We start from the raw sequence: 23,356 nt of genomic DNA on the forward strand, positions 1-23,356 counted from the left end.
CGGGGCTGAATCAGACCTGTCCTATGAAGGAATAGCTATTTGTCATTGGTTTAGCCAGCAGAAACTGGTCTCATCCTATGATGAGTCCTGGGAATAGAGGCAGTTGTTGAGGAAGATCATTATGTCTCCTGATACCAAAGTGATGTGTCCTGTTACTGATAAGAGCAGCCTAAGAAGTGACCTATTTACCTGAACCCCTTACTCACTGCAGTCAATTAAGCTTGACTTGGACAAGTCATTGTGTCATATTTTCCACCCCCAGTTCCTCACAGTCTGTCTTTAATCCCTAGTGGTTAGAAATTGTCTCTTTTCTCAAGGTCAGGTGGTCAGGTGATGCTCTTGTTTGTTTCACTGCACAAATTTGACTACACTTCCCAAGAAGAGCAGCAGGTGAGACCCTCTCACACTGTTCCATACATACATGTGTGCAATAAAGAAGACCATACTTGGGCACTCCAAACCTGAGTCTGAGTTCTGATTTCCTCACCACTATATACTGTACATGTACATGTATGTTGTTGGCTCTCCTTTTCTCTTGCACAGCCTCATCCTGAGCCAAGATAACAGTGAGAAAACCAAATGTGCAGGCCATGGCACTGCTGCTCTGTAGATAACGTTTGCCAGAATGTAGACCAGATGGCCTTGAGATATGTTGACCCTGAGGTCATCATGTAGCACTTTGCTCCTTGTGTTCATTCCTTGTTGAGGCTAGCTCGCTCTTCAGCAGATTCCCCAGTCTGCTGAAGACCAGTATTCTCCTCTGCAGATCTTGTGTGCCTTTTACTAAACTACAATACATTGTGGCGATAAGTAGGCTAATTTAATTATCCCCTACAGCCTTGGACATAATTATCCGCAACATTGGTGTAAGGCTGCATTCTCAAACCAAAATGTTTTCAAGATGATGTCGAGGAAAGGATGATAAATTAAGTGTACAAATGTGGAGAACGCAAATCCGAGAGCCGCTTTTTGATGACATATAATAGGCTATTATTATTATCATCATTATTATTGCAATAATAATTAGATACCCACCAAAAACACACCCACATCCCATCTGCTGGCATGAAAGTTACGGTAAGCACACTATGGGTTAGTAGCGGTTAGTAATAAAATAGGCTAGTTTTTTTTTCTTTTGAGGACAGAATCATTTCTCAAAGATTGCCTGATGAATTTCAGGTGGCAAGTTATTTCGTATTTTTCATTATTATTATTCAAAAAAGAGCATGTTCGTAAATAAAGTTGAGTGCTTTATGTTGCCAGTTTTGACGGAAAGTCCTAATGTTGAATGTAACTGGCATGACGGAGAGTCCAGCCCACTCCCGTTCAGCAGCAGGAACCTGGTGGTGTGATGCAGCGCGTGCTTCAGTCTCGCCTCAGTGACAGGAAGAGGGTGAAGCGTTTTAAAGTCGCGGCGGAAAATTGAGCCCCGGTGCCCTTCCACTCCCACTCGATGCAAAAGCAAGCGTGGGTGGCTTGACGTCTTTCTCGATCACTTTATCCATGCTGTCGGCATATTTTGGGTACTTTGTGGACATTAGCGTCTCAACGTTTCGACTACCTTGAAACAGACCAGGCGGACTGCGGACGTCAACTTGACTTTTTTCAACGGTAAGTTAGCTTTAGGAAGGCAGTTTGTGTCGGTGGCAGGCAGGTCGAGCTGGTTCGACTGTCAAACTGAAAAACGTGATTGCGAACAGCCGTTTGAGTTTATCTGAGCGTACGGGTTAATCAGTTTGTTTTCACTTTGACATTAGTCATTGCTGTTCAGGTATGTGTTGGTCATGGTTGGTGGCAGTGGACATATAACTGAACTTCAGACGTTAAGGCGTTGGGTTCTGTAATATATGATGATATGACGTTATGTATCTAACGGTTGAAGTGTGAAATGTAGGCTACTAACTTAGTTAGTTGCATTGAAACAGTCATTTCTAAATAATTCTGAGCAGCTCGATGATTGCTCTTAACTAAAGCTACTTAACATGACTCAACTTTTATGTGTTGGCTGTTGGGAAACACGTTATTATTGCTTAACTTGGGATAGCTAACGTCAGCGATTTTTTCCCCCAGTCGTCATTTATTAGTAAAACTGGCAGGTACTCGTCCTGCTGTTTAGTGTAGCGTTAACCTACCAGGGGTTATTGGTCCTCAGCAAAACCGCCAGGGGCCCCCAGCAAAATGAGGAATAGTTTAATTTCTCTATTATTTAATGTGAAGAGAGGGCAGTGAGAGAATGATCTAGGAATGAGAGGCTCTTCACTCTCCTCACTCCTACACCTACAGAATAAACAGTTAACCTAATGTTATATAATTATGTAACAACTAAGCCACAATAAAAAAACTTCTCACAAGCGGTGAAAACCGCATCAAATGAAGGTTTGTGGTCGAATGCGTGTCTTCATGTGAAACAGCCTCTGTTTCTTTTCTGTCCTTTCTGAATAGTCAGCTTGTGTTGCAGCGCCATCTGGTGGTTAGACAGTCCAACCTAGAGCTGCACTCTATCAAGGTGCCATATGGTTATTGTAGTTCAGTGTGTTTGAGAAAAAGACCATTAGGCAGGTCATAGACTAAAATAACCCTCAAAGCTCGACTAACACAAAATGAGCTATTAATCAGCTTGCACAAAGGACCAAAGTGATCTGAGAGATGTGGAATACCCACACACCTCTGTCTTTTTTGCCCCATGTTTTGACGACAGTTATTTTTTGCCCCCCAATGGTTGGCAACCTTTAGAGATAGTATAAAGGAAATCATTATTTGTGCCAAACTGCTTCTAAACAGCTATTTAGGCGGTGCCGGGGGAAATTCAGTATAAGCCCTCTCCACTTCCATGCACTGTTTTCTGAGCATATCTACTTTTGGTACTAAATTGTCTCTTTCTTCTGCTACACCCTCCTCCCCCAACTGCATGCAGGTGGTGATCCTAAAGCTGCAGCATGCAGCCAGGCGGGGCACATAAAGGTAAGCCTTTTCACACTTCAAGTGAGTCATTGAACCCTGTTTTGTCTACATGCACGTTAAATGTTTGTCTCTTTATTTATAGGAGTGTCTGGCAAGAGCGAGCTGTTCCATTCCCTTAAGGTGTATCTGAACAACAAGAACAGACTACAACCCATCATTGGTCAGTAGTAACAAATGTCTCATAAGATTTTGATTTGTGCTTTGTTGTCTGTGCTGCCGTATGTGTGAGACTGAGATAATTCCTGTCACTTTATGTGTATTCCAGGCCTGGGCAGTGTTACAGAATGTGTGAAAGCGGGCATGCACAACAGAGAGCCATTGTACCTGTGTGAGGTGTGTGTGTGTCGCCTCAGCAAGGCTGACATACGGAACCACATCATGGGAAGTCTCCACAGATACAACTACATTGTAAGTAGTAGAGGGCCGGGTGGTGATAAACGTCTTTGTGTCAACATCTTTGTGTCAGTGTCTGACCAGGATGATACTCACTGGTGGTGTTTGGCCTGACAGAAAGCCTGGCACCCACACTTTGTGGCTGAATGGAAGAAGAGTGCTGACCTGTCCAAACTGGCCTGGCCACTGATGGAGATGGCTAAGATACTTGAGAGAAGAGAGGGACCTGGGGAAGTACAGGTAGGCGATTGAATGCATATGACTGTTTATGATTGCAAACAAATGAGTGTTTTGGATATGGGATGTTTGAGTGTTCATATCATTTTGTGTGGCCTGTCCTCATGTTAAGGTGCTGGAGTTTGAAGAGGCTGTATACCAGGAGATGGCATTACACAATGAGGCTGATGGTTAGTGTTTATCCCTGTCTATCCATTTGTTTAGGATGTGTTTGTCCCACTTTATACACTCTGCTTACCTTCCCAATCCCACCCTCCGTCTTCTCCTATCCTCCATCTATCTCCTTTCTCTATTTTGCCTCTATTTTTACTTCCATTCACCCCTCTGTTTTACTTTAACCATATCTCTGTCTCTCTCACCATACAGCAGTTACTCTGTTAAATACCTTCAGATGTGGGCAGGGGCAGAGTGAACCTCGGAGCCAATCAGAGACCACCTCTGCCCAGCTGGAGCGCCCTGCTGTCCAGTCACAGAGGGTTGTGCTTCCTCCCCAGAAGCACCTGAGACAGTCAAAGAAACCAGTAGGCCAACCGCTCAAGGCCATCACGCAATTACAAACGACCTCAGCTCAGACTGACAAGCCTCTACCCTTGATACAGTCAACTGCAGCTCCCCCTGTCAAGTTGAAAGAGAACCCCTCTGTATTGCAACTGGGGAACAGTTGGAAGTCACTTGAGCCCCCTGTGCAATCAGAGAACAGCAACAGCTTTATTGATGGCTACACGGGGAACAAGCCTCTTATTGGTGAGAATGGTTGGAGAGTAAAACATTTTTTAATTTGTTGGATTACTCAGAAACATGTTTGAAAAGAAAAAAGGCATTGGCTTGTGAGATAAGACGTGGCATTTTGCACATCTTATTAGAAATTAGAGTAAACTGTTTAATGGCATATTCAGTATATTCATTTTTGAAGCAACATAATCTGCTGGAATATTAACCATGTTCAGTTACATTACTGAGTTTGCTCTAGTATCCAGTGATTCCAATTTTAAACTGGTCATCAGTACTTTATAATGGATATTTTCTAATAGTAACCTACATAATTCTGTTGGTGAGTATGCTAATGATGAGTTGTAGTGCAATATTTTGGGGATGGATCATTTAAAAAAACGCTGTGTGTGCATGTTTGCACTAGGTCTTAACTGTGTGGTTGAGTGTAGAAGTGAAGAAGATGGCCACCCATACTGTTTCATATGTCACTGCTGCCGCATCAAATCCATCAAAGATGACATCATTGATCACCTGACCAGTTCCTCCCATCTCTTCAACTACATGGTCAGTTTGTTCTGCATCAGTAATTAAAGTGAGCTAAAACATGAATCCTGTACCATTCTGCATCCAAAGGTTTCTGTAGAGAAGATACTAGGAGTGAGTTTTAAGTTAATTTAAAACATCTTTGTGTGTAGATGGAAGCTCATCCTGAGCAGGTGGAGGTAATGATGGCGGGGATTAATGGCAATAGACAGCTTCTCCAATCAGTGGCCAAGAAAGTGGAGCAAGAGGAAGGCAGAGGAGAATTAAAGGTATCACATACACTCTTGTGCACACACTGTCCTGCTTTGGTTTTGTATGTAAAAAGGAGTGGAGAGTTTGGAGAGTGTGATACAGTGTACAAACAGACAGGGTAATATCCTCAGCCCAGTATCATACTTTTATAATTGATCAAACGGGCCTAATGTCTTCCCTGAGAATTTCTCAGTGGAATTGTGCAGTCAATATTTTGACCAGCTTTACATCCTTAGAGAATCCAGTGGAGAAAAGAGTTGCAATGAGGTAAAGAGCAGATAAACCAACCTAAAGATGGAATAAAGCTCCTCCAAATTAGCTTACATTTGTTGAGAACAGGTGTTCGCTTGCACAGACATGGTGATACTGTGACAGGGATATGTGACCGTTATAGACTGCACTAATAATTTGTATAACCTTCCCTAAAATTCAACACCGAATTGCATATATACTTGGTTTACATGACAGGTACTGCATGTTTCTAGTAGTCACCCTGGAGGTGTCTGCACATGAACAAACCTTTGCCTACACCCTGTGTGAGAAAACAGAAAGTTTAGACTAGAATTATTTTTGCTGATTGACAACTTACAGTATCTGAATTGTCCTGATGCAGCAAATCCCACCCATTTAAATGTTAAGTGCTGACAAACTGATGAATTGGCCCAGGGCCTGGGCTGGTACAGTCTTGGTTTCTCTTCTCCACTCAGTCTCCATTTTTCCTCTTTCATTCATCCTCCATCTTATGTTCAGAACATCTCATGTTTCCTAGGTGATGAGGGTACCAGCCTCCCTCTGTATCCTGCTGACTGGCAACAGTTATCACTGGTGTAAGTACGAATGTATCCTCATCCACTGTCTTTCCTGTTTGGCCTAACCTCTTCCCTTTCCAGCTCCTGCTCTTGAGTGACTAGTGATGTAAGTATAACACTACACTGACACTACCCTACACTCTCATGCTGTTGAAGAGAAGTTTACTGTGATAATTGTTGTTTGTCAAGACCATGTTGCTTCACCCATGCATTTCGATGTGTAGATTTGATTAGGCTCCATAAGTCAAATTCAGGCATTTTCTTTGCTCCTTCTGTGTTATTCACCCCTGGTGTTTGATTTTTTATTTTACACTCTCCTTTCATCCTTTGTGCTTGGTTTTTTCTATTCTCCATAACTTATCTCTTAAATTTGTCTGCATGTTTGAATCTTCAACCACTTCAATGTTTCTTTTCCAAATCCAAATGCATTCTCTTCACCTGGCTTATTCTTCTGCTCCTCCTGTGTTTTTGAGTACAAACACTCATGATTTTTATGTATTTTTCTGCGTATACCCCTTGTATTCTTCTCCTCTCTTTCTGTTCTGTCTCTTCGTTTCAGGTATGAAGATGTTGTCTAATGGTAATGGCTGGACAAGTACTAACATCCAGAAGAGAAAAATCCCTGTCAAAGGTGTGTGTCTCTGATGGGCAACAGTTGAATCAATGGAAACCAAAAACTAAAAGAGCCTTCTGTTTTCTTTCAGTCATGATATTGTCCTTTTCATTTTCTGCTGCCTTTCAAACTTTCTGGGTCCATTTTATGCCTATTCTCTAAGGGCCAAGTGTTGGTGTCATCGAGGCCTCGGATCAAGGCGTGCCACAGAAACGCACTGCAGTTCTGTCAAAAAAGGCAAATAGGGCAAAGAAGAGGAAGAAGTTTGCAAATGTGACAAATCCTGTGTTCAAGGTAAGCCTGCCTCTGACCAAAGGTTCAACGGTGCTGGAGAGGACACCTTTCAGCCTGGACAGCCTCCCTGTGTCACCCACGCACTCACCCACTGCAGACCCAGGTCTTAGCCCCTCATCCGAGATAGACCCTGACTCTGGGCCACTGGCCATTAACCAGGCTGAGCACACACCACAACCTCAGCTCGACTTTTTTAGTGGAGGCACAGATGCACACACCGACGGTCAGTACCTGGGACAGGAAAGAAACTTCAAAGACACTCAGTATGAAGAGGTGGATGGTTATTTCAGTGACAGTCAGTGCTTCAACCAGTCTGAAAACATGACTGGAACAAATCCATATGAACAAAGAATCTTCCATAAGCCAGCATATGAGACAGAAAAGGGACCAACCCATGCCTCATTCCTGCATGAAAAGCAGGGTGGTGAGACATCGAACTGTTCAGTTTCTGAAATACAAAATGCTTATGAGGAGCGGAATAATGGCAGATGGCATCATACTCTAGGAGGACTAATTAAAACCATGTATAAAGACCGGCAAAATGAAGGCTCAGACAGAGAAGACGAAGGGCTAACTGCTACTGTGTACCACAGTCAGGATTGGTCAACTTACAACTCCTGCCAGAGCGAAGAGGAGGGTTGCACTGAAGAAGACCAGCAGTACAATTCTGATTTTCAGAATAAAGTTGGCTTAAGAGTGGAAGTGCCAAGAGAAGAGGGACAGAGGGCAATGAGCTCAGGCAAGACTCACCGACAGTATTACCAACACCAGCCCCAACAGCAACACTTGGCAGAAGATTACACAAGTCTTCCAGACAGCCTAGGGCATCATGGCTCCTCTGGTTTAGTCGTTCATAGGAGCAACATGGATCCTCACGTAGATGAGTCGATTGCTCGCAGTGGTGGCATCGCAGCAGAGCCTAGAACGCAGTTCATTGAAATGGAACAAAGAGGATTGCAGACTTCGGGATACATGCAGTTCTCTTCTGGGTATGTCCAAACGGCTCCACATGGGTACACGACACAACCTATGGCCTATGCATCCTTCCACATAGGCCATGGGGTGACCTCTGACCCCTACTACAATACTGGACCTAGGACCAACCCTGACCTGCACCTTCCTCCTCCAAACCCCAATGCTGGTGGGCATAGATCCCAACCCCACGTGTTTATCCTGCCTGGGCAAGCTCAAGGTTATGGAACCCACTCTGAATTTTCTTCCAGAGGGGCTGGTAATGGTTTGTCAGGTATGATGATGCCAGGGAATGCGGGTTGGGCACCCTCTCCATATATGGTTACTTATCCCAGTACAAGTCCCACATCTGCACATCTTGGAGGACCTCACTGGGACCACATTTCTGCTCAAAGCACTGATGTCCCTGTTGGGTCCAACCACACTCAAATGGTCCAACATTTCTAACAAGACTTGGATATATCTGGTTTCCTTAATTAATGTGAATCTCCTAATGTTGGGATGTTGTTGTAACTGTAGTGATACACCCTTCATTGCCTCTTAAGGTTATGCAGTGTGAGATAATTATTCAGCTTTGTCCTCCTTGACTTCTTATTTACATTGCATCACTTTTCAACTAAGCAGTGTCATTTCATTTTAAGCCATTTTTCTTTCATATAAAGTTGAGGCAGTAGCCTTTTCTTCCACTTGAAATGGGCAGAAATGTTTAGTTGATGCATTTGCATATTCATGGGTACTTGGATGCTACACAACAAGAAGAATTCTTGCTGTGATTGGGTCCAGGCCAGTTGCAGTCACCTAATTCTTAAAAGTAAAAGCTAGTACTTTTCAATTCAGTGTTGGCCCCTGTGTCGTCCACATCAGAATGTGAATTATCTTCTCCCTGATCGTGTCTTATCTGAAGAATGTACACACATGACTCGAGCCATCCAATTAGAATAGGAGCCAATGAGATCATTTAAAAAAGGAAAAGCACTAGCTTCTACTGCAAGACAATGCATGTGATTACTGAGTGAGAAACAAGCATCTTGGCTATTAATGTGCTGGCTATATTTATTTGGGCCAGTGTTTCCCTACAATAGAGAAATTACTCCATATTATATCATCAGCTCCAAATCATATTGAGGCAGTTTGTGGCTGACAGCTGACATGAACATTTTCTATTCCTTTTGGACCATTATGGCTATGTGACTATTTGATATTTTTAAGTAGGTTGTGACTTTCGTCTGAATGACATCAAGAAACATTTACTTGAAATTAATTCAATGTACTATAGGTCAGTTCAGCTTTGTTTTGCCTGATGATATTATTATGGTCTTGCATTATTTAACTATATGTCAGCAATGTGTTATTCCACTCAATATGTCATTAGATAAAGCTCTGCAGCTCTACGGTCTAGATTTTCTAGACCGTAATTGTTTAGTTTCTTTGATGTTTTGTTTCTTTGATGAATATATACTATATTTCTGTTCTAATTACTAAGGTGTGTAATCATCTAATTATCCGAGATTAACATGATATAGATTGCTTGGTTAGATGGAGTTAGTTGATGTAGTTATTTGGAGTTCAAATATGTTTCAGAAGCATAGGCAATCTAATGCTTTCCATTGGTAATTATTAGGCCATCTTAAAAATCACTCCACAGCAGTCACCTAGACCTGCAGCAATGTCTGTGCATGTTAAACTCCCAGCTTTACGATTTATTTTGAAGATTTAACTGTACCCTTTTGAACAGTGTTTAAATGAGTGTTTGTGAAATTGTAAAGTTTCTTCCTGTAATTCAAGTTAATGTGACAAGATCTACTTGTCTGAAGTTCCTAAATCCAACAGCACTCTTTATTTGTTTTTCATTTAGTCAACCTTTGCCCAAACTTGGCCCTCTGTAGGAACCTTGGTACACCAGCTGCAACCCTCCATTAACAGCATCATCAACAAAAATATTAAATTTGAAGATTAAGACAGGCCATGACCAGGGATTAATCCGAGGCCCATCTCTTAATGTTCTCATGATACTAAAAAAATTTCCAGAAAATACACGGCCAGTTAATTATCCCTAATTTTATGAAGCATGGAATGCAACCAAAGCATCGTGAACCTGTGTATACCAAGGTTGCTTCAAACTAGGGGAACTTGGGAATTGTTGTCTGTACATGCTGTTAAGTGTTGAAGAGAAGCTGCCATGTCAGAACGCTGTGAGGCCACTGAATGTTATTTTGATGTACATGTTTCACACTAGTATTGAATGGTGTAACTTCTGTTTACGAGTGCAAAATAAATGACTGTCTTTGCAGATGTCATGTAGTCACTTCATTTAGTTGTGTGAATCATCACTGCTGTGCCCTTCTTCCCTGAATCTGTAACCTAAATTATTGCTTGCTCATTGAATTATAAAGGAGAGGACTGACGGGAGAAGATGCTAGGTTTTATATCAACTGGCTAATATAGGCTGTAGAATGTTTTGTTTGTATCTCTTTATTTGCATGAGAAGCTTAATTGTAAAACCAGTATCTAGGTGGTTGCATTCACTAATCAAAGACCAAAAGCTACATGTACATGCTTCAAGTTTGTTTAGTCATGACCCCATTAGTCCCCACTGTCTCAATTCTCACTGGCAGACATACTGTCAACTGAAAACAACCTCTCTCTTTACCTGGTGTGTCTCTGTGGCTGCTCTGGAGCCTTCTGCAGACGTCTCAGAACTGACCATGACAAGAAACAGCACCACTACTACATCCACACCCACCTTCACCATACAGGGCCCCTCAAACAAATCTATTTGTATGAGTGCACAGAAGTGTGCTGAGTTTTAGATGAGTCTATTGTTTCTCTTTAAATAAAAACATTATCATGATTAATTACCTCTATGAATCATGATATTTTCACATTCAGATGCATCTGATGTATAAGCTCACACTGAATGGGTACAGGATTCAGGAGAGAGGACCCGTGGCTTTTCAGAGAAATATTGTGGTATTAATGGAAAATGTCTGACAAAGATCATTCATAAACATTAAAGTTCTCCTGGACCTGCATATAAAACAATACTATCTCAAATGCCTGCAAGAATTGGGACAATGTGCTTCCTACAGTTGTTTGAGTGTGAGGGAAGGAGGATTTTTGTCAGTGACAACCAAAATATAATCAAATCTGTATGAGGACACCACTAGATCTCTTGTTTAACATATTTTAAACAATTTCAAGTCAAACAATTACATTTTGTTTTGCAAGCTAAAAATGTTTGTCATCAATCCTTTGGGTTTGTCTATAGTAGAAATTTGTTATGGGACCTTCTATCTGGAGGGGATGGAGGCTGCCTGGGGAAATCCAAATACTGTAGCCAATTAAAACACAGATAGATAGAGCTTGTATCTTTTCAACCTATCATTGGACTGTAAACAAACGCGGAACCGCCTCTTGCAAGTTGCTGTGGTTTTCACCAAGGCAGCAAGACACCCTTTAACAGCACTGAGCTGGCAGTGCACTAGCTAGTTTGTTAGCTGGCGAAAATAGCTAACAACAAACACAAGGAGGCTAGGCACATTACATTAACGTTAGCTAAAATTTCTGCAGTCACTGGCTATCTCGCTTTAGCTAACAGATCTGGGAGAAATCTTAAAGCTGCCTCCCCCACTGTCCAGTATTTCGCCTGAATCTCGTCGAGATGTCAGCTTTCTCTGAGGCGGCTTTAGAAAAGAAACTATCCGAGCTTAGCAACTCTCAGCAAAGTGTTCAAACCTTGTCACTGTGGCTCATCCATCATAGAAAACACTCGAAGACCATTGTCAACGTTTGGTTCAACGAACTTAAAAAAGGTAAGCTTAACATAGTTCCTAGCAGTCAAGCCAGCTAACGTGTTTCTGCCAGTCACAACCAAATATTTTTTAGCGTTGGCTAACAGGGATAACTTGGCTAGCGCTAGCCAAAACGTTGCTGTTTATTTCAAACTTTGTTAGCCAATGTGTAATCAAGTAGTCGAGTAACGTTAGTTTCCCAATAAGTTTTGACTAGCCAACATCAAAAATAGCGTTAAAGTTAGCTGTCTTCTGTCCTGTAAGTTATCGCTGGGTTTGGCTAGTTTACAATGCTGTACCCATGTTAAATGAGAGGATAGCAACAATGTTACTCAATGGCTCAACCCCAAATGCATGCTATATCGTGTTAGCTTACTTGGGCTAATGCTGCTCGTGTTTACTAGCTAGATAGTAGTCATAGTAGTAGCTACTGCCATTCAGTTTAGCTGTTGGGATGGGCCTAAAAGGTGGTGTTTTTACTTTGGGAGGTCAGTGTTAAACGGCAAACGTTAGCTAGGCCAAAAATGGTGTCTTACATCTTTTTTGCGAGGTAACATTACATACACTAATGTTTCAAAATGAGCAATTCTGTTCATTACAGCACCTTTCCTTCTTTCTTCCATCTGATGTGACTTGCTCTTTCAATGGCAGGAACACACAAGCTGACAAAAGTTTTAAACATAATGCTTTGGTGTTAGAGGCTGAAAGTGCTCAGCTCAAAATACAAAGGTGCAAGGTGTAAAGGCTCAACTGATAGAATATGAAGAAATAGACAGCACTGGAAAGAAGAAAATTAGTTAACTTATCAACAGTTACAATTAACATGTAGGCTATATAGCTGAAACATATTCATCATGACTGATATGTGACAGATTGTTCATTTCTTTAATGATTTTATGTTTCTCACAAGTGCTCAAGTCTGTCAGCCACTTGAGGCTGTTGCAATATTACCTGTTTTTTAATAGGATAACTGTTATAATTTTGTTTTTGGCTCATTACTAACATCTGTTCATAGAGGTAGAAAGGTACTGGTCACACACATACTTACATACGGTATAATCATACATTTCTCTGTGGCTTCCCGACACCAGTCTTCAAGAGAAACACTGCTTGAAAGAGAAATCCATCACTGCAGAAAAGAACACGGCTGTAGTGAACATTGCTATATTACACAAATGTTAGATTTGCCATTCAAAGCATATCAAAACGAGAAGATATTGACAGAAAATATTGATCACAAAGCTGCCATGCATCACTATAAACAAACGTAGCCAGATTGTGGTATATCAGTAAAATGCTGTTAAAGAATTTGTTATGTAGATGGAGTGATAAGTACACCATTGAATTGTTGGGGTACAGTCTTGAATGTAAATGTGCTATAGTCTATTGTGTGGAATTGGATACAGCTATTTCAGTACAGCTTGTATTCTACAGTGCTTATATTTTGGATATGTGTCTAGGGCTTAACGTGTTGTATTTTCATTCTGGCACTTTTCCTTAGGGTGCAGGTCAACAGCCTAATGATACCTCAGGTGGTTGTTGTATTTTGGGAGGTTTTCTGTAGACCGAAAGGAGTGTGGGGTGTTTATAGCAACAGGGGATTCTAGAGATATTTCTCTGGGGCTTTTATGCTGAGCTCAGTGTTGACTGTGAACTGTCCTGAAACAACAGGCATATTTATCTATTTATTTAAATTGTCCGATGTGATGTTGTAAGAAGCTACATGTTGGTGGATGTAATCTGAATGGAAAAGATTTACAAGATAAGGTCTGCAATTAAAGAGAGTGGAGAGAGAAAGAGGAGACCGATTAACTTCTTAAAACATACGTTTGCCATGGGGGCTTGTTTGTAACCATAGTGAAGAGTGTGCTGTGTGTCTAAATGATTGTGGCTGGGGAGGTTTTCTTCTCACTTGTGGCTGATTGCTCTGGGGTGATTTGCTCTTTTTTAAGACATTGAAAGGAGTAACTGAAGTAACACGTTTGTAGGTTTTAGATAGGTAATCTTTTTTGTGATTTAAGAATGAAATTAATATTTTAAATAGGTTAATTGATGCATCATTATTCATTAGTGTATAATGCAGGCTATCCATGAGTTGAAACAGGTAACCTGTAAATTAAATTGTTTACTATTCCTTTTGGTGCAATGAACCATGTGTCTCTGTTGCTGCTCAGCTTGAGGTTCAGTCTTGTCAGTTATAGCTGATTGACTCACTGTAATATGTGTATGTGTACGTGCGCATGCATGTATGCAGCTCAGGTATCACGCAAGCTGACCTTCCTCTACTTGGCCAACGACGTCATTCAGAACAGCAAGAGGAAAGGACCAGAGTTCACCCAGGACTTTGCACCGGTCATCATCGATGCCTTCAAACATGTGTTCAGGTCAGATTTAACAGTACCAAGCATTATTAAACCTGAATGTATGAAAACAGCACAGGAAAACACTTTTTTTTGGTTTACCTCAGTTGGATTTCACAAAGCCACTGAAAATGTACATGCCTGGTCTGACCTGTGTTGCTCTGTGCAGGGAGGGGGAGGAAGGCTGTAAGAAGCAGTTGGGTCGGATCCTGTCCATCTGGCAGGAGAGGGCTGTGTATGAGAACAACCTGCTGGACCAGCTCTCGCAAGTCCTACGTAAGTTCACACAAATGGTTGGGTTTCCTCATAGTTTGTGTCAGGGTTTTATTTTTTACTGGACAAGGTGTCTGGCTAGATTTCTGTTAGTGGACAAATTGTTACATTTCCAGCTATATCTATTAGCTATATCTATTTGCCTAATAATGAGTATATATAATAATATATATATAATATATAATATATAATATATAATATTTTTGTTTATGTAATGACATGATTTTGAAATTGACTTTTTGACTTTTTTAAACCATTTCAAAACAAACATGAAATACGATGTACATGTCCTGCACAATAGACTGAAATGAGCAAATGGAAATACAGATATAAATGTAGTCATCAATGGGCAGAGACAGGTTTGCCTGTGCCCTAGCCTGAGTTTAGCCTCACTCCACTCACCTACTTGCTCAGTCTCTCGACAACACAAACTGAAGAGTCTAGTTAACATTTAGTCTAAAAAGTTACTTTAATGGATACGTTGTTGCAATGATTTTCCCAGCCAGCAAATGTGTAAGAATTCAAGCAGAAATTTAACTGGAATTTCAACTTTAACAGAATAACAGAGAGAGAACAAAATAAAAGCACTTTCCTGCTGGTGAGTAAATTCAAATAAAACATGGATATCATCAAATCTGGTGTTGCAAGATTTATAAAAGGCACTCAGCCTTTTGTTTACTGACTAATATTTGTGACCTGGGGGTCCATGAAACCAACTCAAAATCCACTGTAATTAAAAAAAACAACAAAAAAAACATCAAAAACAAGGATGTTTTTTTTTTATTTTTATTTTTTTATTAATATCTGAATATCTGACCTTTGGACCTATAATTGACTGCAACCACTAGTTCATTCACTGATACTGTGCTAGTTAAAAGCTCCAGGAAACTGAACCCATTCTAGACTGTGTGCTCACACTGTGCACTTGGTCCCTATCTGACAGCTGACAAATTCAATGATCATCTAAAGATGAGTTTCAGGACAGCCTGCCAGATAAGAGGCTCAATTACTCAATTATAGGCCGCAGTCTATACCAGCCATATGCATTTATTAAGTTGTCTGACTAAGGTGAAGGTTAGCTTATTTTATCTTATATATTTAAAATTACATTAAAAGTTCTTTTTTTTTTTTTTTATTATAGAGAAGACATCTACATTTTGAAATACTGTATCATAATGAAAATTACTGATGAGCTGTAGCTCATCCAGTCTTTGAAGGAGGATGGGGAATTAAGTCAGGGATGCCCCATCTTTCTGTGCGTATTTCAGTGTTTGGGTTATTGTGATACAAAGAACTTAAGTTTTAAATTGGGTTTATCAAGTGGCCCCCTCCCATCACATATGTTTCACTGAACTAGACCCACAACAACCTCCAGAAGGATCAACAGTAAGTTCTGGTGTCCCAGAACCAAGTCCCGCCACACTTGAACTCTACACTAAACAGAGCTAGAGTTAACATTTGGTCATGGAAATTTAGAAAGGGTTCATGGAAAAGTTTTGGAATTTCATCAGTGAAAAGGTGTGAGAACCCTGATAATGTCTAAACTTGCTGTTGGTCTCAACAACAATAGGCGAATGGGACAGCTGATCCCGCTGACTAGGTTTAAACTTTGCTGGTTTAAATTTCCTTGGGTGTTTTTTTTGCATTTTTAAGCAGCAGGTAGCACAGACTTAATAAAGTGGTATGACAGGATGATCTTGAAATTTCAAATCTTCACAATATCCTCTGCAGCTAATGTGCTGTATGGCAGGAAAATCTGCCTCTAGCCTGACTTGGAAACTAACCTGATTAATCAAATAAGAGCCATCCTTAAGACAACTGTGGATGGATAGAACAGGTTATTATATCATTATATATATGCATAGAAGAACAGGTCATTAAGAAGCAAACTTGAGTGAATCAGGCACCAGACACTAAAATCCTCTATGCCTATGTGCTGTCAGCCTGTCACTGTGCGCTGTCAAACCTCATCATAGTTTATAGTATTTGAGAAAATTGTTTTTCACAAATCATGCCTGTTGTGTAAAAAAAAAATAGAAAGTTGGGAAGGCTACTTGGTGCAGTGTCCGTTTGGACATTGTTTCCCTCCCTTGCATAACACTGTGATAGGTAGCACTTCCAAAGGAGGAGTCGAAGGCACTCCATATTGAATTTATAGCCTTTAATTCACGTGGGCAAGTATTAAAAACATGACTTATAACCTGCTTACATCAAATACATTTCTGGGGACAAGTGGAGTAATTACTGATGACAATACATTATTATTTGGTCAGTGTGATTAAATTATTGGACATACATTAGGTCAGCTTACAGGGAACACTGATCGTGAAAGCTCCGCTGATGATGCAGCCAAAACTGAATTTCTATTTTTCCAAGTTAAATTGGATTTCAAAATATTTGTTCAAAAGGTTTAATCCTTACAACTACAGTCAGGTCCTCACTGCATATGGCACTGGATAATGCTTCAAATTAGCTTTTATGCACATACTCTCCTCTGTGCTCCTCCATGCAATACCCTCCAAACCACACTGTTAATGTGGCCATGTCCTGTACACAAATTTGATGTTGCAGGTGAAGCTGTTGTCCATCCACTTACTGACTGTCCCAGACATGAAATCGGCCTGAGAATATTATTTGAAGGCAGTAAGCTTTTTGCACATTGTCTGTCTGTTTGGTCCAAATGATTATCCTATTTTACTGAATACCAGCACCCACAGTGTTCAATCCCATCGATCCTGTGGAAGGTGAGAGGCAATCATATCTACCACTTATTAGCGGGTGTCCCAATATAATGGGCATGAAATATAGGAAGATGAGACGTGGAACAGCCTGGCCTGCCCTTCTCACCAAGACAAATGTTGGATTGCTGTTGATTGACTGACACTAATCAAGGTTAAACAGTCAGGTGAAGATCAAACATTGAGGAAAAGTGGTGGCTATTCAGGATGGATTGGAAGATGGGGGGGTTATTATTCTGCCATTTAAAATTGTAAATTTTCACTGTTCTTGTGCTGGCAAACAGTGCCTCTGGATGTGACGTTTTCCTTTGCCTTTTTGCTCTTTTCTTGTCTATTTTAGATGGAGAGAAGAAGGCTAAGAAGAGGTCATATGAGGAGATCCAACTGGATGATGAGGACTTTGCCTCCCAGAGCTCCCCAGCAGAGCCCCCACAGGTGCTGGCCTAGACAGCCCAACACCCCACAGCGGGGCCATAAATAGAGGGTGTTATGAAATTATGCATTTAACCACACAGAGGTCATTTTATAATATTTACTACAGTTAAGAGTGTTTCTGGACTAATTTGTAATATTTTTATCTTTATACTTCCATTCTCTGCTCTCTCTTCCATATTACTCACTTTTTGTTTTACTTCTGCCTCCTCCTGCGCCCCTCCCTCCCCAAACACACACACACTCACTCACTTGCATGCTTTTCTTTGCCCTTAACTGCTCACTCACTGTGCCCTATTTCTTTGCTTCTGTCCTCCATTTGCTCTGCTTAACTCCCATCCCTACGTCATCATCCTCTCCCCCGTTTCCCCTTCCTCCCTCAGACAGCTGAGTTAATCCGGGCCCTGCAGGAGCTGGAGAATGCAGCCTCTGGCGACTCAGCGCTGCGTCAGCGCATCTCTTCCCTGCCTGCCGAGGTGCAGGACGCGTCACTCCTTCACAGAATCACAGGTAGGAGGCGGGACACAGCCCACTATTGTGTATGTACACACGCGCACAGAAATTTACAGTTACTAAAGGAAACCTGTTTCACAGTACATGCTCATTAAACACATACTCCTTAGCTAGTCAAGGAATCGTCATCATGAGCAAACAGGGTGGCTTAAAGGATAAGGCCGGTGTTTTTTAATGCATTGCTTACCGTCAACAAATCCTATGAAAATAACAAAATCAGCATGTAGCCGGTGCCCAATGAAGCCATGTCCCAGCAGCCATAGAACTCCACTGTATTAAAAAAGCTATTAAAAACACATCAAAGAGCAATGCTGTTGCTCTGGGCAACATATTTCATCATCGCGATGCACCGGGCCAGCCGACTTTTTCCTCAAACAACTTAATAAGCCGGCTGTAAACACTTTGTGATCTCAGGAAAGTAGTTCCGTAGCACCGAAAATAGTCCCCGGTGTAATGAAGAATTTGTTCCCATTTGAATTTGATTTGGTAATAACTACAACAGTCTGACTTTTCGTGGTAACAGTTAGTGATTTTTAAAATGTAAACTATGTCTTTGTGAGCTGTATTTCAAGGTTTTTAGCTTACAATTGGAGCCAATGACTTCCGGGTTGACGGCTAAAAACGGTACGTGGGAAGTCAGAAAGTAACGGGAGTAGAGCAAACGCATTGTTGATTTTGTTATTTTCATAGGATTTGTTGACGGTAAGCAATGCATTAAAAAACACCGGCCTTATCCTTTAATGAGTAAACAGACCGGCATTCAGCTGGAAGGCCTGGGCTCAAGCCCCTGTGACAGCAAACGTCCTGCTGGAGTGTCCTTGAACAAAACTCTGAATCCCTACCAGCTCTATTGCAGCCGACCCTCTGCTCCGACCTCCCTGTGGAGAGGGGATCAGTAAAAAGATGATTTTCCCCTTCAGGGATAAAAAAACCAAAAAAACAACAACTTTCCACAACTTAAAGACGAGATGAAATGAAAAATGCCTTTTTAACCCTTTTAGATCACATCCCCGGTCATACTGTGCACCTATTTAACAATATATGCCAAAAAAAATACCAAAAATCAATTTCATTGTATTCTTATATCAAAATTCAATCATGTTTTCTTCCTGTAAAACAAAATATGCCGTGTGCTTACGTAAGCATGCCCGTAACTAATTTCAACCAATAATATCATGACATCCACCCATCAATCAATCTTCAACTTTTAGCGCACAGAACTAAGAGGCTAAGATTCATTAGTTAGCTAGCTAGCAACAGCACACCCACTTTTCAACGTTCAAATCAAATTCCTCCCAACGTTATGTCCCACCTGTCTTTCCTGTTTCACTCGTAAATACGTCACGATACGGAAGTTAGATACTCTCGAAATGCCGTTTCATCTCGACTTTAAAGTTGATGGCATGATGAGGAGCGAATATGCTTCCACCGGGCATAGGGAACAGAAGAGTTGATATGCTTGCCAGCGATTAGTGCTATTTTCGTTTTGGCTGGCTGTTCTATCAGTACTGAGGGAATACTGCATGCCCTCCATCTGAACCCTTCAGACCGGTCATATTCAAGCACTGTGCCCTCCTCTCTGTGTGCTTTGTGTGCTTCAGATAAGGAGTCAGGGGAGCGGCTCTCCCGGCTGGTGGAGGAGGCCTGCATGCTGCTAGCAGACTACAGTGGCCGCTTGGCGGCAGAGATCGACGACCGGCGGCAGCTCACGCGCACGCTAACGCTCTTCCTGCACAGCCAGAAGGACGGCTTGGCCCAGAACGAGCAGAAACTAGAAGTGCGTAAATAATCACCTTTTTTTCCCTCCTCATTCAACCTAGTTGCCGTTTGTTATCTGTGTTTGTCCGTCTACTTCACCTTTCTATCATCATTCATCCTTGATGTTAATCTGTTTGTCTGTGTAGCTTTTTACTCACACTTATTGTTTGTTCACCTTCTGGAATTAAATTTCTTTTCATATATTTCAGGATGTTATATGTTTCTGCAGACTGTTTTATTACTAAACCAGGCTGTAGATTTTAAATTTGGTGGACAAACAATATGATTGTTATTAGTTTTATGAACACTGGGCAGATTTATTTGGATATACACTTGACATCCAAGTTCGGTATTCCCTTGCCATTGGGAAATACTTGCTCAGTGAGGTTGCTTTCATGTAGCTCAGTTGCGTTTTAACTCATCTCGTCTCTTATCCTGTGCATTTGCTAGAATGTAGTCCTTCCCTCAAGGTAGGTAACGACCAAAAATGCTTCAGTGTCTCATTTTCATCATCATCATCATCTCTACACTTTCTCTTGCTTTCTCATAGACTGTGGATGCCGTTTGTGATGAATGTTTAACTGTCCAGTCTTTATCCACAGGACATGAAGAGGATTAAGTATCTCGTGTTTGTATCTTCACTAAATCAAGTCTCTTGTAATAAAAAAAACAGGAAATAAAAAATGAAACTGATCTTGTGAGTGCTGTCATTTTGCTTTGACACCTGCTTCCCCTGGTGATGCTTGCATTGTACAATCAAATTTGTTACGTTTTCTTTGATGTAGACATAAATACTAACTACACACTTTAGGCTTAAACTGAGCTGTATTCAGTGGTAGGTGTAGATGTGCCCAAAGGGAGGAAAACGTCAGTTTCATATTATGACAAGAATAAGAAAACAGCAACCAGGTTTCAGCCATCTAAAATGGGTTTTATTCCTAACCAATAGGTTTGTTTCTGCTGTTCATAACATATTCTCTAATGAGATTTTTTTATTAATATTGATAACATGATGTCTAATTACTAGAAGACAAAGAATAAATGTGATATTTCTCAATTGAAAATTCATGTTTCATTTTGAACTGTGAAACCTCCCTTGGCCGGAGGAAGTTTGTGTTCTGCTTGCACAACACACCCGACATCCATCAGCTGTTTGGCAATCATACATGACAAGCATATCTGACACAGTAACACATGCAGAGAGAATAAAACATTTGACCGGCACTTGAGGTGACCGTGTGTATATCAGTACATCCTAAGTCATAACATTAGCCCCAGCAGTCATTTAACGTGCATATAGAATTAGGTGAAAACATTTCTGTGGGCATCAGCTTTGCTCCTCTGGTGACTGACCTTGGGCTGTGTGCCAGGGTCGTTGTTTCTGTGTTAATCTCACACACTCCCTGATGATAGACCAGCGCCACTTAGATATGACATGCACAGCACCCTCCCTCCAGTGGTCTTCGTAGGCTTCAACTACTGCAGAGAAATGTGAAATAAACTGAACTGCTCACATCCCCTTTGCTAAGGATATTCTCGAAATGGAGGAGAAAAGGTTTCTATTCTGATGGCCTCCAATGTGTTTTGTAGATGGAAGTGAGAATAAACCATGTAGAGATAAAATTGAGTAATACAAATTTTTTTTCATGTGGCACAGGAATATTTTTGAGGGAGGACAGCGTTGATGGCCTAAAAACATTTGAGGAACTTAATCACATTGAACCTTGGCATAGAATTTGATCTGTTACTCTGTGGGAAAACACACAAAGAAAATGTTTCATTTTGATGGGACACTTGCCTAGAAATTCACACTTAGTTCATTAGCCTACACCTCAGTTAGAGCCAGTTAGACCTTGAACTCCTGCCACATTCTGTAATGGAAAATGACCATGATGGATGACAAAACCTTAAGTGTAGACCTTAGTGTGCTCATAACATCCTTTATTTACAAGTTTTTACTAATACTACAAATGCACTCTTGTTTTCCTGATAATATTTGGGACTTGAAACACCAAAGACTCACAAATCATAACCCCACTGATTCACACCATTAGGTTTCTGAGTGCTGATGGACCTTTTCTGTTCCTTTACTGTTTCAGGAATACAAACGCAAACTGGCCCGGGTCACCCAGGTGCGGAAGGAGCTCCGTTCCCGTCTGAACAACCTCCCAGGGGGGCTGTACAACCCTGCAAACTGACCCCCCCCCCCCCCCCCCCCCCCCCCCCCCCCCCGACACCCCAAATCATCTCACCCCATCATTAAGCTATTCAGCCAGTGACATTACCATTGTCAGTCATTCTTGATTTTTGGGAACTGTCTCTGTTCCTCATCATAGAGCATCCTGACGTTTTCATTCTTGTCTTCAGCAGATTATTTCTCCATATGTCTGTCATTCTCCTCTTTGCATCTTCAAGCTCCTCCCTCTGTGTTGTATACTGTCAATACACTGTAAATTAAGATTTATAATCATCAGTCACAGGCAGGCCCCTCATGCTTTGGCCCCTGCCCGCCTACCTTTTCCATCTTTACAGTGGTCAGGATGATGCTGGTGTGATATTATTTTTGTATTCATAGTGACTTCAGATAATGCACCAGAGGCACAGCTGTGCTCCCTATGAGTATATCCCCTCCGTGTGATATTTCATAATCAGTTGCAGTATTTTGGATTGCCGTCATAACCTTGTTTTGTTTGTTTGTTTTCTTTAGCAAGTGCTGTAAATGCGACTTCAAACTGGAATAATTCAGTTTGTTTTCATACAGTATGATAATGGCCTTTAAGAAGATTGCCATGCCTACGTTTACTTATGAAACCATGCTGAAACTGAGTAGAGATGCTTCTGCAAGCAAACCGACATATGTGATTATAATTGACATAATTCCCCTTGGGGGGATGTAAACCATTGTTCAATGTATATATTATTCAAAGTTGCATGTAAATACGATGAAGTTGTTTGTTATACATGTTTGTCTTTATGATTTGTGTCCATGTCAACATGGCTTGTGAAATGGTCAGAAAAATAACTGAGGCATCTGTGTAGATTGGTGATATCGCCGTAGTTGCTCAGACCTCCACTGTATTGAAATAATGAGTGAAGGAGCCTGTGGTGGTCTTGTTTACTGTATCATTACAGCTTCATAGTTTTATCCTCCAGTCTACTGAATGTTGCGCAGCTTGACAAGTGCCCCACACTTTCCAAAACCAGACTTTATAACACTAGTTTGTTTTTGTACATACAAAGCAAATTCTTCTTAGAACCAAATAAACAGAAATATGTACAAACCTCTTCTGTCCTGCTTGCAATGTACGCCATGGGGTTTGCGTGCAATTGGGGTCCTGGCCAGCAGGAGGCATCAACGGTCATCCACAAGCTTATTTTCATCATGGTAGGACAGTGCAGGCGAAGGGTACGCTCGTTTTGGTTCACATGATAGTCCCAAGGACGGAGTTTTCGCAATTTTCGAAATTATTTGTATGCAAAAATGCACAAACACTAAGGCATGTTTGATTCAGAAACCACACGTACAACATATAAACAACATGTATTATAAGTCAAAAGTAAATCAACGAAAAATGAATAAAGAAAAAAAAAAAAAAGGTGATGTTATGCCTTGTGAGTTCAGCAAGGTGAAGATTTTCGTGTGTAACCAGTCGTGCAGATCAACACAGAAGGAAACAGGTGGTTTCAAATCATCACAAAATGTACA

The 23,356-nt window shown here is 41.1% G+C and overlaps 2 protein-coding genes across 2 annotated transcripts; both read left to right on the forward strand.

The window, feature by feature from the left end:
• The first annotated feature begins 1,511 nt into the window (after positions 1 to 1,511).
• Positions 1,512 to 10,075, forward strand: LOC139915864 (uncharacterized). Its single transcript, XM_078290564.1, has 12 exons — positions 1,512 to 1,771; positions 2,936 to 2,961; positions 3,044 to 3,121; positions 3,227 to 3,369; positions 3,472 to 3,594; positions 3,704 to 3,761; positions 3,958 to 4,335; positions 4,727 to 4,866; positions 4,998 to 5,114; positions 5,867 to 5,924; positions 6,466 to 6,537; positions 6,683 to 10,075. The coding sequence occupies exons 2-12, from the start codon at positions 2,937 to 2,939 to the stop codon at positions 8,230 to 8,232; spliced, it is 2,742 nt and encodes a 913-aa protein (XP_078146690.1). The 5' UTR covers positions 1,512 to 1,771; position 2,936; the 3' UTR covers positions 8,233 to 10,075.
• Positions 10,076 to 11,260: 1,185 nt separating this feature from the next.
• Positions 11,261 to 22,916, forward strand: LOC139915863 (regulation of nuclear pre-mRNA domain-containing protein 1A-like). Its single transcript, XM_071904635.2, has 7 exons — positions 11,261 to 11,597; positions 13,831 to 13,960; positions 14,106 to 14,212; positions 17,288 to 17,382; positions 17,763 to 17,889; positions 19,494 to 19,669; positions 21,750 to 22,916. Exons 1-7 carry the CDS (start codon positions 11,447 to 11,449, stop codon positions 21,846 to 21,848), a joined length of 885 nt encoding a protein of 294 aa, XP_071760736.2. The 5' UTR covers positions 11,261 to 11,446; the 3' UTR covers positions 21,849 to 22,916.
• The last annotated feature ends 440 nt before the right edge of the window (positions 22,917 to 23,356 follow it).

This window comes from Centroberyx gerrardi, chromosome 19 (genome assembly GCF_048128805.1).
Source record: "Centroberyx gerrardi isolate f3 chromosome 19, fCenGer3.hap1.cur.20231027, whole genome shotgun sequence".
In the NCBI taxonomy this organism is placed as follows: domain Eukaryota; kingdom Metazoa; phylum Chordata; class Actinopteri; order Beryciformes; family Berycidae; genus Centroberyx; species Centroberyx gerrardi.